The sequence below is a fragment of the Protopterus annectens genome, chromosome 9.part0, assembly GCF_019279795.1.
Source record: "Protopterus annectens isolate FY-2018-M chromosome 9.part0, PAN1.0, whole genome shotgun sequence".
In the NCBI taxonomy this organism is placed as follows: Eukaryota; Metazoa; Chordata; order Ceratodontiformes; family Protopteridae; genus Protopterus; species Protopterus annectens.
Window position 1 is genome coordinate 799,217,684 of NC_056743.1, and position 13,963 is coordinate 799,231,646.

General features: G+C 42.1%; 1 protein-coding gene across 1 annotated transcript in view; it reads right to left on the reverse strand.

The window, feature by feature from the left end:
- Nucleotides 1-13,963, reverse strand: part of SLC4A8 (solute carrier family 4 member 8) — a 1,419,216-nt gene that overhangs the window by 132,887 nt on the left and 1,272,366 nt on the right. Inside the window, exon 20 of the mRNA XM_044082169.1 lies at nt 3,637-3,705. Coding sequence (XP_043938104.1) covers nt 3,637-3,705 — 69 coding nt within the window. The remainder of the gene's footprint in view (nt 1-3,636; nt 3,706-13,963) is intronic.

Genomic DNA, 13,963 nt, shown 5'->3' on the forward strand with positions numbered 1-13,963 from the left:
AAGTTTGAAGTGGCTTGGATACCACCACCTGCATGTCAGTTGTGTAAGTACCAGGTTAGCAATACCCATTGCAATACAGTACATCACACACTACTGCATTGGAAAGGAAGGCTTAACCAAGATCCGTCTGAATATCTGTTTTCCCAGATACCCTTGGTCTGGAACTGCAAGAACTTGCATGATAAGATCCGTCTGTCTGTCTGCATAAATATAATACAGTTCTATTTTACTGTGTAGTACCACACATGCAAAAGACTGTTAAAAGGCCATATGTCTGTTAGCTGACAATCATGTCACTTGGGTTCCTACTTTCACAGGTTCCAGCAGAATAGGACAATATAGGGGTGACATCAGCTTGGTACCGCTGACTGCTGCTGATGGCAATGTCCAAGTTTCATAGTCTTATGACACAGTGGCACTACCTGCAGCACTACCGGAGTAGGAGTCACACATATTCACCATTGCAGATTCACCCACATCCACTATTACATAGGCCTTGTAGAAGTATGGGTTGAACACAGGATCACTAGGGCATGATACTCACTCACGACCTGAGAATTCCTCACAGGATCCACCTGTGTCTCCATTGCACAAAGCATCTGAAATATGTGCCTGCTCTGAGGAGTGGAAGCCCAGCTTACAGGATAAATGCAGATGGTTTGGTTTTAGGCACAACCATGACACCAGAGCCATCCCTGATATGGCTACCACACTTGGACTTAATTAACAGATATGCACATAAGTGATGCAGCCATAACTTGTTGGTACCCATGGCATTGTGGAGACGGTTAGCATAATAAGTGCACAATGACAGAGTGTAGGAACATGGAACTTACAATGTTGCAAGGGTCACTGGTGGCAAATGTCTCTACAGATGCCTCAGTGAGACACATAACAGTTGTCATCCAGTCTTCTTCCATAAACCATGCCTTCAGTGGCCATGGGAGGGTCCAGATGCAGGGACGTTTTCTACAAATCATCCCAATTAGACTATATGGACAGTTGTGGTGGGTAAACCACATATTTCAGGTTGTGGGTATAATGGTATTCTTCTGGCACAATACTTGGGATGCCTCAACTGGCTGTATATGCATATTAATTTCTGCAGTTCCACTCGCTCTCTGTGATATAACAGAACAGACCATACCACCCTCCAGTGGATGAAAACCACCATGTGGGAAACATTGAGCAGCAGAATCAACACATAATGCACCCCGTCAGGATGGATGCTCTTGATCCAGGAGTTCTATGTCTTCCGTGGCACAGACCAGCATCAAGCTCTGACATTGCAAGCTAACACAGTGGACAATGTCAATTGCCATGTTACGGAAGTTTGACCATACCATTGGAGGATGTGATCCATGATTCACTACAACCTCCAAGAGTATGTGGCTACTGTGCTCACCTCCCCTGACCCTACCCCATATCATAGAGTTGCAGTCACCTGTCATTAAGTCTGTCCACACGTGGAATGGATGATGACTGAGCCTTTCCCATTACCTAACTTGTGTGGGTATGGTAATGCCTGATGCAAAGCCTGGTGAGTTCATGAATTGTCCTTCATACTCAGGGTATGAAAATGCATGCATCATTTTGTTCTGTGTTGCCTGTGTCATGGCCCATAACAGTGGAGCAATATTGCCCCTTTGCTAGTGCTGTGATGCACTTTGCTCACCTTCACCTCAGCTGTGGTACTGCTGTTGTGTGTTCCTTTACTAACTCCCCACATTGTCCTTCTACTGGTGGGACAACTGTTATAGAAACTCCTGCCAAGATGTTCTGCTGATGCTCCTACTGGTTTTTGTTTCAATGCCATATTGTGCAGTAAAGTGCATACAACAAAAGTAGGACTGCAGATGTCTGGAATGTACTGTAGGGCCCCTCCTGACATTTCTAGGCAAAGGAAGCATCTCTAGAGTAGGCTGACATGTGCGGTCTTACAGGCCATTTCCTGCATGGTCTGGGAGTTACAGATAGCAGAGATCATCAACTAGTGCTTTAGAGCATATATAGCATTGCCTGTAACACACAAGCAAAATATTTTATGTGGTCTGCTTGCACAGTACCTGTAATATATAACCTTGTTTGTTTATCTTGTGAGCATCTACCAACTATATGCAACTTTGGGAAATTCACTTACAGGATGTGTGACAGACATGAGAATCATAGGGTCTACCTGGGTGCCATAGATACACATAAAGAATGCCACTGGCATAACAGGCCACCTGGCAGTTAATAGAGTGGAATACTTTCCTGTTGATTTATCAAAGACTCTGGGCCAGGTGGTTCTTTACTAGCAATTTGTGTGCAATCTATGGCTCCTAAGAAAACTGACAATGCTATAAAATGCACACATGCTGCTGGTTCTCTTCTCTGCAGAGCCAGATATTCTCCCCCACATGGTGCAGCATAATGTTAAGTAACTAATTCAGGATTCATGAGGCTGATGCCTGCGATATCCTGAACATGTTCTTGAAGGACACTGAAAGACCTGTGTTGCTAAAGTGGAGAAAGCTACACATTTTAATGCCCACAGGAATGGGCATACCGATCAATTCCATCTGTGGACAACACAGTTTTACAAGGTCCCTTCGCATGGAAATGTTGATGAGTGACCTGGTGGTATGTCAGGTTGGGCTGTGTATACCCCCTCAGCTGGTGCAGCATTGGCCACAATGGCATCCAAAAACACATGTTGGACAGCTATCACTGCTGTTAATAAAATATCACCCCCCATTTGCAGCATGATTCCCAGTGTTAAAAATAAATATTCACTGCAGCACAGTGTACTAATTTTATGCATTTATGACCTGGTCTACCACTATGGGTGTCACCATTTGCATACACCATGTGGCTCATTTGCATGGAGTTCATCAGTTCTTTGTCATTATAAACTCATTATCATGCAAGGTATATTGTATTATTCTGTTCCTTGCAAGACTGCATTATCTGTATACATAATCCGCCCTCACAGTGCTCATTGTCGCTAACTGCATTAATTTGCGCTGTACAAAGCACTATACACATGCAAATCCCAGCCAGCGTGTGTACATATGAATAATGTTCAATAAGAGATTTTGCTTTGGAAATGAGGTAAAACATGGGCATTTTACAGCTTCTCTTTAACTTTATATGCGACATTCTTGATCCTTTGTTTAGAAAATGATTAGGATGTGTCTATATGTGCCAAAATATGTTTTTATCTTAAACTTGGAATGGCCTATTCTGTACTGAAGTATTAATATGAAAGTATACCTGTTATGGTGAGTGGTACAATATGAGTACATATATCTTTCTGAGAACTCAAGCCGATCTATAAACAACAATATGAGTTATAAAACAACTGAACATCATCCCTAACAGAGGGAGATATATTTTTCTGGAAGGTTTCAAAGTTGTAGACTGTCCTATGAAAACAGAAAGCCTTATTGGGGATCTGCTTAACTCTGGGCATTGATTTATGTCTACACTGTATGAAACTCCTTTCACTTTTACCACATAGTAAGTGAAATGTGCTCTTTTCAGGTTTTCAAATACCACTTTAGTAATTGTTTGGTGGCGATCTTTTAGGAAGATTTATCACAGATTCTAATTAACTAGACTTTGTATTACACAAATATAATTGTAACACGTTACCTGAATTCCTTTCAGTGAAGAAACACCCATGTAAAGGAAAACTCCATACAGTACAGGCATTGGAATAAACTGGAAAAAGAATATAATCTGATCAGACAACACAAGCAAACTAACATTTAATATAAAACACTTTTTTGTTTCTTTTCTTGTAAAGCTTTAGAAGTAGTAATCTCAAAAATGTTTTAAAACAAAGTCTTCATGCATTTGCTTTTATATTCTAGATGTGGTAGAACATCTCATTTCTTCTAAAATCCTATTTTGGCTAAATTGTTTGACAACCAAGTTTTGCAGCTCATCAGACTGGATTTCTAGGAGGTTAAATTACACCCACATGCTCAAATATTAAGGAATGATTCCAGAGAGTGCTTAAACCCTTGCATCTCCGATTCAGAGCTGGTGTTCTAACACTAATGGCACTCTTAGGGTATATTATCTAAGGCCAAGTCAAATACTGCTGTGGACTTCATGAAAATGTGCTGTCAAATAATTACACCCAGAAGTGTGACATTACAAATCATTAGGAAATATGTATCTTCCTGTCCTCACCAAAATGAATGACTGCATGCAGTGTCTGGCAGTTATTGCACAGGTCCTCATATGCTATTTGTATTTTCCTAAATTTTATGCATTTCATATGCACTAGTCTTTAAACCTAGGTGTTGGTGCCAAAACTGTCTACACCAATAGAGAATGACCAGTAATGGTCAATAAAAATTAGCTTGCAGTTAAGCTGCATGTTCTGTCACTAAACAAGGTGGATGGATTATCATTTAGAAGATCACTGCTGGAAAGAAAAAACTTTGAAATACGGTGGAGGAGATGATGAAAAGCACTGCAAGTATCCAATTGAAATGCAATAACTACAGTGAATGACAGTAAACAAGAGTGAGTGTGATTAGAAAACTAACTGATGACTGGGCGGCCATCACTATTTATTTGTTATTATACTGTGATGTAACCTTTGTCACACTAATGCACCAACTAGCGTATACATAAAGGCAGCTTAAGCATGTGATTTTACCTGCATAACCTCATTGGGTAACTTTGTGCCACCCCAGCTACTTCTGTAAGGAAATGTTAAAGTAAACATACTTGTCATAGGTGACTCCATAGTCAGACACACTGACGTCCCACTCACCAGGCTGAACAAGGAGAGGGTCATGCAAGCTGCCCATCGGGCGCCGCCAGAATCCACCCACATAACACAAGCACCCAATACAGTACAAAAATGACAAATATGACACAGTCATTGTTGTGAACGGTGGAACGACCACTCCCTGGACTGCAGACTGAATGAAAAGAGACATAGATTGATTCGATTATGTAGCCCAGCTTAACCTGACCACCCTGAGCAGCAGTATCATCCTTCCTCAAATGATGAGACAAGAGCCAATATAGAGAACAATTGGCTTAATGTCTAACAATTGGCTTAATGATCCATGTCATTCTGTCCAGTGTCTGTCTGCCTGGGATGACATGCTTGACAAGCCAAGGGCTTCTGAAGGTCGCAAGGGACGGCCGCACCCCTGGCTGCTCTTGGATTCGGATATTGGCCCTTTTTTATACCCCATAAGTGCCTAAAACCTACCACCTAAGAAAAAAAAAATGGGAAAAGAATTGAGGTAATGTTGCTCAATGCAGGGTAATGCTGCTCACGCCAGAAGTTCGCCTTTCAAATGCACGACTGAGGCCCTTCTCAGTATGTGCTGTAACTGATGTCTGCTGTGCTGAAACTGAAACCTGGTTCAAGGCTCCCCCATTTACCCTGGCACTACTAGGTTTTACCGGCGACCACCGCTCCGCTCCAGCAACCTGACCACTATTCAAAAGGGATACTACACCTCCATATTCACAAAGGATACCACACCCAAATGAAGCTTCATGAAACAGCTCGGAAACACTCCAGGTGCACAAAACTGTTAGCAAAATCTGTTCTGCTCTCAAACCCAATACAGGCCACCCTCTCCCCACAGGAACCCCACACAGCCACTGAGAAGACACAATGTATCTCCAAAATGTATCTCCATTGGGTGACTTCTTGGGTGAGACTTCAATCAAACCTCGATAGACTGGGAACATTACCAAGCCCCAACTTTCTAGCCCAACGGTTCCTGGAGTTCGCAATTAAATGCCATGGAACAAAGAGTCACTGTTCCCAAAGGAGGAGACAATACTTCAGATGCTCCCAAGTCACAAACATGCTCCCAAATGCTCCACACCGGAAGTATATCCTCATCACAAAGATCTGATCATAAACCAATCTCACTGGAAATCCAAGAAAAACCCCACCCCAAACAAAAGCAAACTTCTGAAGAACTTGAAGACTGGTAACTTCACACTGTGGAAGACTGGTGTGTCCCTTCAGCCCCTGGAGTCAGGAGACCACCACAACCTGCTGCCTGAAAAACCTCCAAATGCCTGGTATGGATCCTCCAATCCTGTATGGACCAAGCAATCCCCACAAAAACCAAGACTCTCTCATGCGTAACCCAGTCTGGTGGACCCCCTCCATTAACAAACTTTAAAGCTAATAGGAGAAAGCTATTACATGATAGAACAAAATCCACTAAGTGCGAAGTCACCCTGTGATCATTAAAAAGTAAAAAATACGACTACCATAAAATAAAAGCCTTTTTAATTTTGAGATTCAAATTCACATGGAAAAGGAGGATTTCAGCTATTCCTTTTTCAGCTATGTTAGGGGTGGAAACTCTCAGAGCTAAGAGTGCCTCCAAAAAATCACTGAAAATCACTGAACCTGAACCCATAGACATTGCTAACATTCAGACAGCGAGACAGGCAAACTGCAACCCCACCCCTAAAGGAAGGAGAGATAACTATCCCAGCCGATATCCCCCTCCCGGACATCTCAAATGCGCTGAAAGCTGCTCTCTGGAAAAGCTAAAAACACAGCATCACTGGGACTGTGCTACCTAGCCGTGTGCACGAGCCAGTCGAGGAATTGAAACCCGCATATAAGGCAGCTAAGCTTGTCTCAGCCTTGGCTTCACAGGATACGTGACCCAAAGGTGGTCGGCGACGGCAAAGTCCCACCCCTCCACAAAGGTGGCGCGGACGACTGGTGCTTAACTTCACTACCTATGTTAACAAGTCTAGTCTGCAAAATGGAGGAGAGGAATGGAGCAATATAGAACAAAGATATAGGGACTTGGACATTGGACCCGACCCAGTTTGGCTTTGTCATGGAAGATCATGCTTTTGAACTTGGTCGAACCTTTCAAATCACCAATTGATGATTGAAGGGAAAGGCAGTCCCATCAGCCCTACTTGACCTTGCAAGAAAGTCAACATGATACCCCACTGGTATTGTAGAAAACTTTACCAGCTTAAATGTAAACCCATATGTCACACTGCTGGTTGCAAACTGGCTTAAGGACAGAACGGCTTGTGGTTAGAGTTGTTGGCGCTGTGTCAGACCAGAAGCCGGTGCCAAGTCAGGCTCCACAGGGTCGTCCTGTTGTCCCTATTGAAGCCACAGAACTTCCCCAGAAGAACAGGCATCTATGGGGAGGAGCTTGTTGGCAAAGTTATAGTGGAACTGCAAGTGGGCTATAGTGGAAAGTAAGGATACTGGAAAAGATAGTCAAGGGACTCAATGGAAACAGAAGCAACCATATGGGAGATCACGCTCAGTTAAAAACCAAAAATAACCCCGCCACCCTGGTTGTGAACAAGTAAATCTCTACACTACCATATAGGTAAATCCATCACACAGAAGAGGTTATCAGGAATTGGCACCCAGGGTTGACAGTGGCCTTCTTTGGTTATCACATTTCGTTGCTAGGTTGGTTAGAAAGACATGAGACCCAATCCACATGGATCGCGAGTGGATTCACATCTGTTCCTAGTTGCCCTCCTGTTCATCTGTACTCTCGAGGATATCAGACCAAAGACTGTGGCACAATGCCTCATTCGGCATCTCACCCGGACATCTGCATTCCCACCAGAAAGGGAAAAGTTCACCAAAAGGATAATAGGACTCCAAAATCTGTCATCTGGTCACAGATTGAAGAAATCCAGCTCTAGTCCAGTCGTGACACCGTCTGCTTATAGGTGACATGTGCCTGACATACAAGGCCATGTCCAACCCGGAATTAATGGACACATACCACACCAAATCCAAAGGAATCAGCGGAACTAGAGCAAGTTGACTTAATATAAAGTATCGCACTATAGTTAGGACGATGTTGAGGGATAGATTTTATCAATTAGACTCCCTATGCTGTGGGATAAACCTGTCCAGCACTAATGGGACACCGCTGACTCTGTTCAAGAGAAGAGTAGACCTGACCTGTGGATCGAGGGTTTACCCCAGGAATCATCTCGTCAACAAGCGGACAGAGGCACACTGAACTAATAAATGACAATTTCCACAGTGCCTAATTAAGTCTAGAATCATAAATGTGCAATAATTTCTATGCTCTGCAATTAGCACACATTAAAAGCACTATTGCATTGAGTGAGTTCTGCAGTACAGACGTACACAAGGAGGGATGGCTAGGAGCCAGAAGAGGATACAGTCTTTGACATCTCCATATTTGTTGTTGCTAGGTTTTTACTGTGAAATTAGTGGGAAGTCAAAAACACAGCATATTAGGTGTTGTTATGAAGACTATCATTTGCAGCTGAATAATACATTTACATGCAGCAGTTTCAGTCAATTTGATTAACAGCATGATTACTTCCTGGTCTACATAGTTACGGTTTTAAAAGTTGCCAAACATTTTTTTCTGTGTGCATTTTGACTTGCTGCCTGCCAACCATCAGCCTTCCTTAAATTGGTCTTGAGCCCATTCACCCTGTGAAATAGTCCTTTGGCCACTTATCTTGGATGAAAACTGACAGGATGGAGCATTCATACAGAAAGTTATAGATGTTGCTTTACACTTGCCATTTGCCTTCATCCAAAGAGGCATGATGAAGACTGCTTAAACCCTGCTCATCATGGACACTACATTTGTGTAAGTAAACCCACCATAATTGTAGGTGGTCAACTACATCACACACACACACACACACACACACACACACACACACACACACACACACACACACACACAGTAATTTTATACTGTATCAGATGTCCTGTCAAAGATCAGACCTCCACTGACCAGCTTACAAAGCTTTTGGGCATCTTCAACATGCTGTAGCCACTGTCCAGGATGAGGGTGTAACTCCCTGGCTACAGCACCAAAACTGCAGGGACTTCTTGCCTGAAAAGAAGGAGGCCAGAGTCCTGAAAAAGGGATGTGGGTACTTCCTTATTATAGTGGCCACTGGCATAAAAACTATAAATATAAGGGATAGAAGGGAGGAGTGGTCACTGTAGCCATGATCTAACCAAACATCTACTGTGATGGTGCATTTACTTACACAACTGTACTCTTATCACTGAGCACCAAGGCTTAGAATGCAAGGGAGGAGGCAAATGGGAAAAGTACAGGAGCTGCAAGCCTGCATTGGATCAATAGAAACATTGAAATTTATAATGCTTGGTAATGATATACACAGATAACCAAGTTTTTTTTTCTGTAGAATATTTTTAGAGACTACCCCATTCCAATAAGTTACAAACAGTAGAACCTGGGAAGAATGAGTCCTTGCTATGTCCGTAAGTGTCTAACTGTGGTGCAAATATGGGACAACATACAGAATTACCTGTTTTGACACACTGTCAGCCCCTTTTTCTTACCTTCAAAGGTGACAGACAGCTAATCAATACTTCTGCTGGTTTTAATCCTGTCAATGTAGTATCTGAGTTATTTGAGTTGCCTAGGAAGTTCAAAGAATATGAATTCTTTCCCCATTAATTAAAGTCCTGAAAAGGAAAACTAGGGAGATGCATAGCCTGGCTAAATAAAGTCTGAATAGACCTTAGGCATACAGTAAAGGCATGGCTTAATTAACCCCATTGTAGGAATACATAAGATAGATATGACTCAGATACTCTTCTAGCAGAAAGTGAGACCAATGAGAAGCATTATTTTCCAAGAAAGGAACATCCTCTCAGCCTGATGAGCAGATTCCAAGTAAACAGAGAAAAATTAATTTTTTTAAAGAAAATAAAATCCCAAAAGGAAGCCAACAATGTTGTAGGCAGGCCAATGTTTAACCCCCCCCCCCTTATCAAAATTGCTTCACTAGAAGTTATGAAGAACAAAAAGGGGGTCTCAGTACAGACTGACATGGCCAAGAGGAAATCTTGATAGATGAGTAAGAAAGGCCAGAGTATAGTAACTCACACTTATATTATAGAACCAGATGTGCCTGGTGTTAAACAGGCACCAACTAGAATAACCTCTTCCACTTATCCTGCTAATGTTTTTCTAGTCACAGGATTCTTATCCCCTTTTAAAGCCTGCTGCATGTTCTTAGACAAAGGTACCTTGAAGATCTCAAGATTCTATGATCCTGCCAATCAGTTAAATAAATTGAAAGCTGAGGTGTATCAAACAACTCCTGTATTGTGTAAGTCTACTGTATGAGGAAGCTTTCATTAATAGCCACTAGTCATATACAAAAGAAGTGAGAACCAAAGTGGACCAAAAGCAAGTCAGCACAATTAGATCTGGGGAGTCTTTCTGAGTTTTTTAGAAGAATACCAATTATTTGACAGAAAGGGTGGAAGATCATACAGAACCATTCTTGTGCATGGAAATGAAAGGATAAATGATATCCAGGCCTAAATAAGGAATCTAGGGCTATAATTTCTTAATTCTCAGTTGTAACAGGAGACAAACAAATGTACGTAAGAGACTTTTCCCACAGATGTTTCAGTTGTTGGAAAACATTTCTAAGGGTTGTCCTGCTCTTGCTCAGTTTATCTGCAACAATGTTGTTGTTCTGATGGTATACAGCTCTGTGCAATTAGGAATTTGGACCTAGTTACGCCTTGTTTAATTAAGTGCCATATCAGTGTGATGATGTCTCCAAACATCAGAAGAGAATCTGTAAAGATAGATGGCCTGGGGAAAAGAATACCTTTTACTTCATCACTTTAACATTTATGTGTTATACATTGCCTTGCGTAATCCAAAAGTTCTGTGTTTTGCTTAGGATGCAGATCCCGACCCCAGTCTTCTTTGACTGAAGTTACAGACTGAGCCGAATTAAGAAATATATTATTGAAACTGTCACTTGAGAAGAATGTCCCAAAAAAGAAGAAAATAGTAAAGTCCATGAGATCCAGACTGAGATATTTCCAAGGAATACTACAGATCAATTGGAAAACCTGCTAATTTCTGCTAGAAACCTAATTATTCTAGAGAAGGAAAACCATCACATGTGATGAATCTAGAATGTATCACATAAAAACTATACTGAAGGAAAGAAGAAGCAATAATTCCTCATGTACATTAGAAATGCCATATTGAGAGAAAGAGCATTTGTCTAAGAAAGACATTCTTCACAGCTAGTGAAAAAATGTCCAGTTAAGGCATTCTCCTCAAAACGGAAAGCTGATTGCCTTATCTTCTAAGTAAAAAAATAAATAAAAAAAAACTTCATATCTTGAAGACATGATCTCCAGCATCTATATAATGACCCCTTCTAATGGCTTTCCACTGAACTCCTTTCAGTAGCCCAATGGGCCTCTTGTATGGCATCCAAAAACTACACCAAATACTCAAAGTTTAGCTTGACCATGGCCCATTATTGCAGAAGTATTATGGCTTTGGTTTTTGGCTTCCATACCCCTGAAAGCACACCCAAATATTCTGTTTCCCGATGCTATACTCCCCTCCCCTCCCTATGATCCTAGCAGTCCAGTCCAAGTGTGATCAATATGTCCAGATCCTTATTCTTATTTGGGTTGTGGTGGTTCAAGTGCAATACTTTATATCTGCCTACAACAAACTCAGCTGCCACTTTTCTGCCCACTTGCTCAGCCTTTCCAAATATTTTCTTAGACTTCCCAGCATCCTTCACTGCTGCACTTATCAGTGTGCCATCAGCAAAGAATGCAATCCTGTTCTGTATTCCTCAGGTACGTCTGAGTACATATTGAAGAGACTTACAAATATAAAATAAAACAACTAAAGAGAAGTGGACACAGGACAGAACATGTGATACTCTAGTCACTTTCCGAATTCCTAACACCATCACCCAGAACCATAGCTTGGATATCTGATGCCCTGTGCAGTTCCTTGATCTGGCACCCCCTGCAATGAGGCAATGATGAACTCTTCTGCTCTCTCAAACTGTATGTCACAAGCAGCTTGCTACAGTTGAAATGGCACACACAAAGCAGAATGAAAGTACTGTATACCACTCCATGGGCAGCATTAATTTCAGAATGAAAGTACTGTATACCACTCCATGGGCAGCACTAATTTCAGAATGAAAGTACTGTATACCACTCCATGGGTAGCATTAATTTCAGAATGAAAGTACTGTATACCACTCCATGGGCAACATTAATTTCAGAATGCCAGTACTGTATACCACTCCATGGGCAGCATTCATTTCAGAATGCCAGTACTGTACACCACTCCATGGGCAGCATTCATTTCAGAATGCCAGTACTGTACACCACTCCATGGGCAGCATTCATTTCAGAATGCCAGTACTGTATACCACTCCATGGGCAGCATTAATTTCAGAATGCCAGTACTGTATACCACTCCATGGGCAGCATTCATTTCAGAATGTCAGTACTGTATACCACTCCATGGGCAGCATTCATTTCAGAATGCCAGTACTGTACACCACTCCATGGGCAGCATTCATTTCAGAATGTCAGTACTGTATACCACTCCATGGGCAGCATTCATTTCAGAATGCCAGTACTGTATACCACTCCATGGGCAGCATTAATTTCAGAATGCCAGTACTGTATACCACTCCATGGGCAGCATTCATTTCAGAATGTCAGTACTGTATACCACTCCATGGGCAGCATTAATTTCAGAATGTCAGTACTGTATACCACTCCATGGGCAGCATTCATTTCTGAATGTTAGTACTGTATACCACTCCATGGGCAGCATTCATTTCAGAATGCCAGTACTGTATACCACTCCATGGGCAGCATTCATTTCAGAATGCCAGTACTGTACACCACTCCATGGGCAGCATTCATTTCAGAATGCCAGTACTGTACACCACTCCATGGGCAGCATTCAATTCAGAATGTCAGTACTGTATACCACTCCATGGGCAGCATTCATTTCAGAATGCCAGTACTGTACACCACTCCATGGGCAGCATTCATTTCAGAATGCCAGTACTGTACACCACTCCATGGGCAGCATTCATTTCAGAATGCCAGTACTGTATACCACTCCATGGGCAGCATTAATTTCAGAATGCCAGTACTGTATACCACTCCATGGGCAGCATTCATTTCAGAATGTCAGTACTGTATACCACTCCATGGGCAGCATTCATTTCAGAATACCAGTACTGTACACCACTCCATGGGCAGCATTCATTTCTGAATGTTAGTACTGTATACCACTCCATGGGCAGCATTCATTTCAGAATACCAGTACTGTACACCACTCCATGGGCAGCATTCATTTCTGAATGTTAGTACTGTATACCACTCCATGGGCAGCATTCATTTCAGAATACCAGTACTGTACACCACTCCATGGGCAGCATTCATTTCTGAATGTTAGTACTGTATACCACTCCATGGGCAGCATTCATTTCAGAATACCAGTACTGTATACCACTCCATGGGCAGCATTCATTTCTGAATGTTAGTACTGTATACTACTCCATGGGCAGCATTCATTTCAGAATGCCAGTACTGTATACCACTCCATGGGCAGCATTCATTTCTGAATGTTAGTACTGTATACCACTCCATGGGCAGCATTCATTTCAGAATACCAGTAGTGTACACCACTCCATGGGCAGCATTCATTTCTGAATGTTAGTACTGTATACCACTCCATGGGCAGCATTCATTTCAGAATACCAGTACTGTACACCACTCCATGGGCAGCATTCATTTCAGAATGTCAGTACTGTATACCACTCCATGGGCAGCATTCATTTCAGAATGCCAGTACTGTATACCACTCCATGGGCAGCATTCATTTCTGAATGTTAGTACTGTATACCACTCCATGGGCAGCATTCATTTCAGAATGCCAGTACTGTATACCACTCCACGGGCAGCATTAATTTCAGAATGCCAGTACTGTATACCACTCCACGGGCAGCATTAATTTCAGAATGCCAGTACTGTATACCACTCCATGGGCAGCATTCATTTCAGAATGCCAGTACTGTACACAACTCCATGGGCAGCATTCATTTCAGAATGCCAGTACTGTATACCACTCCACGGGCAGCA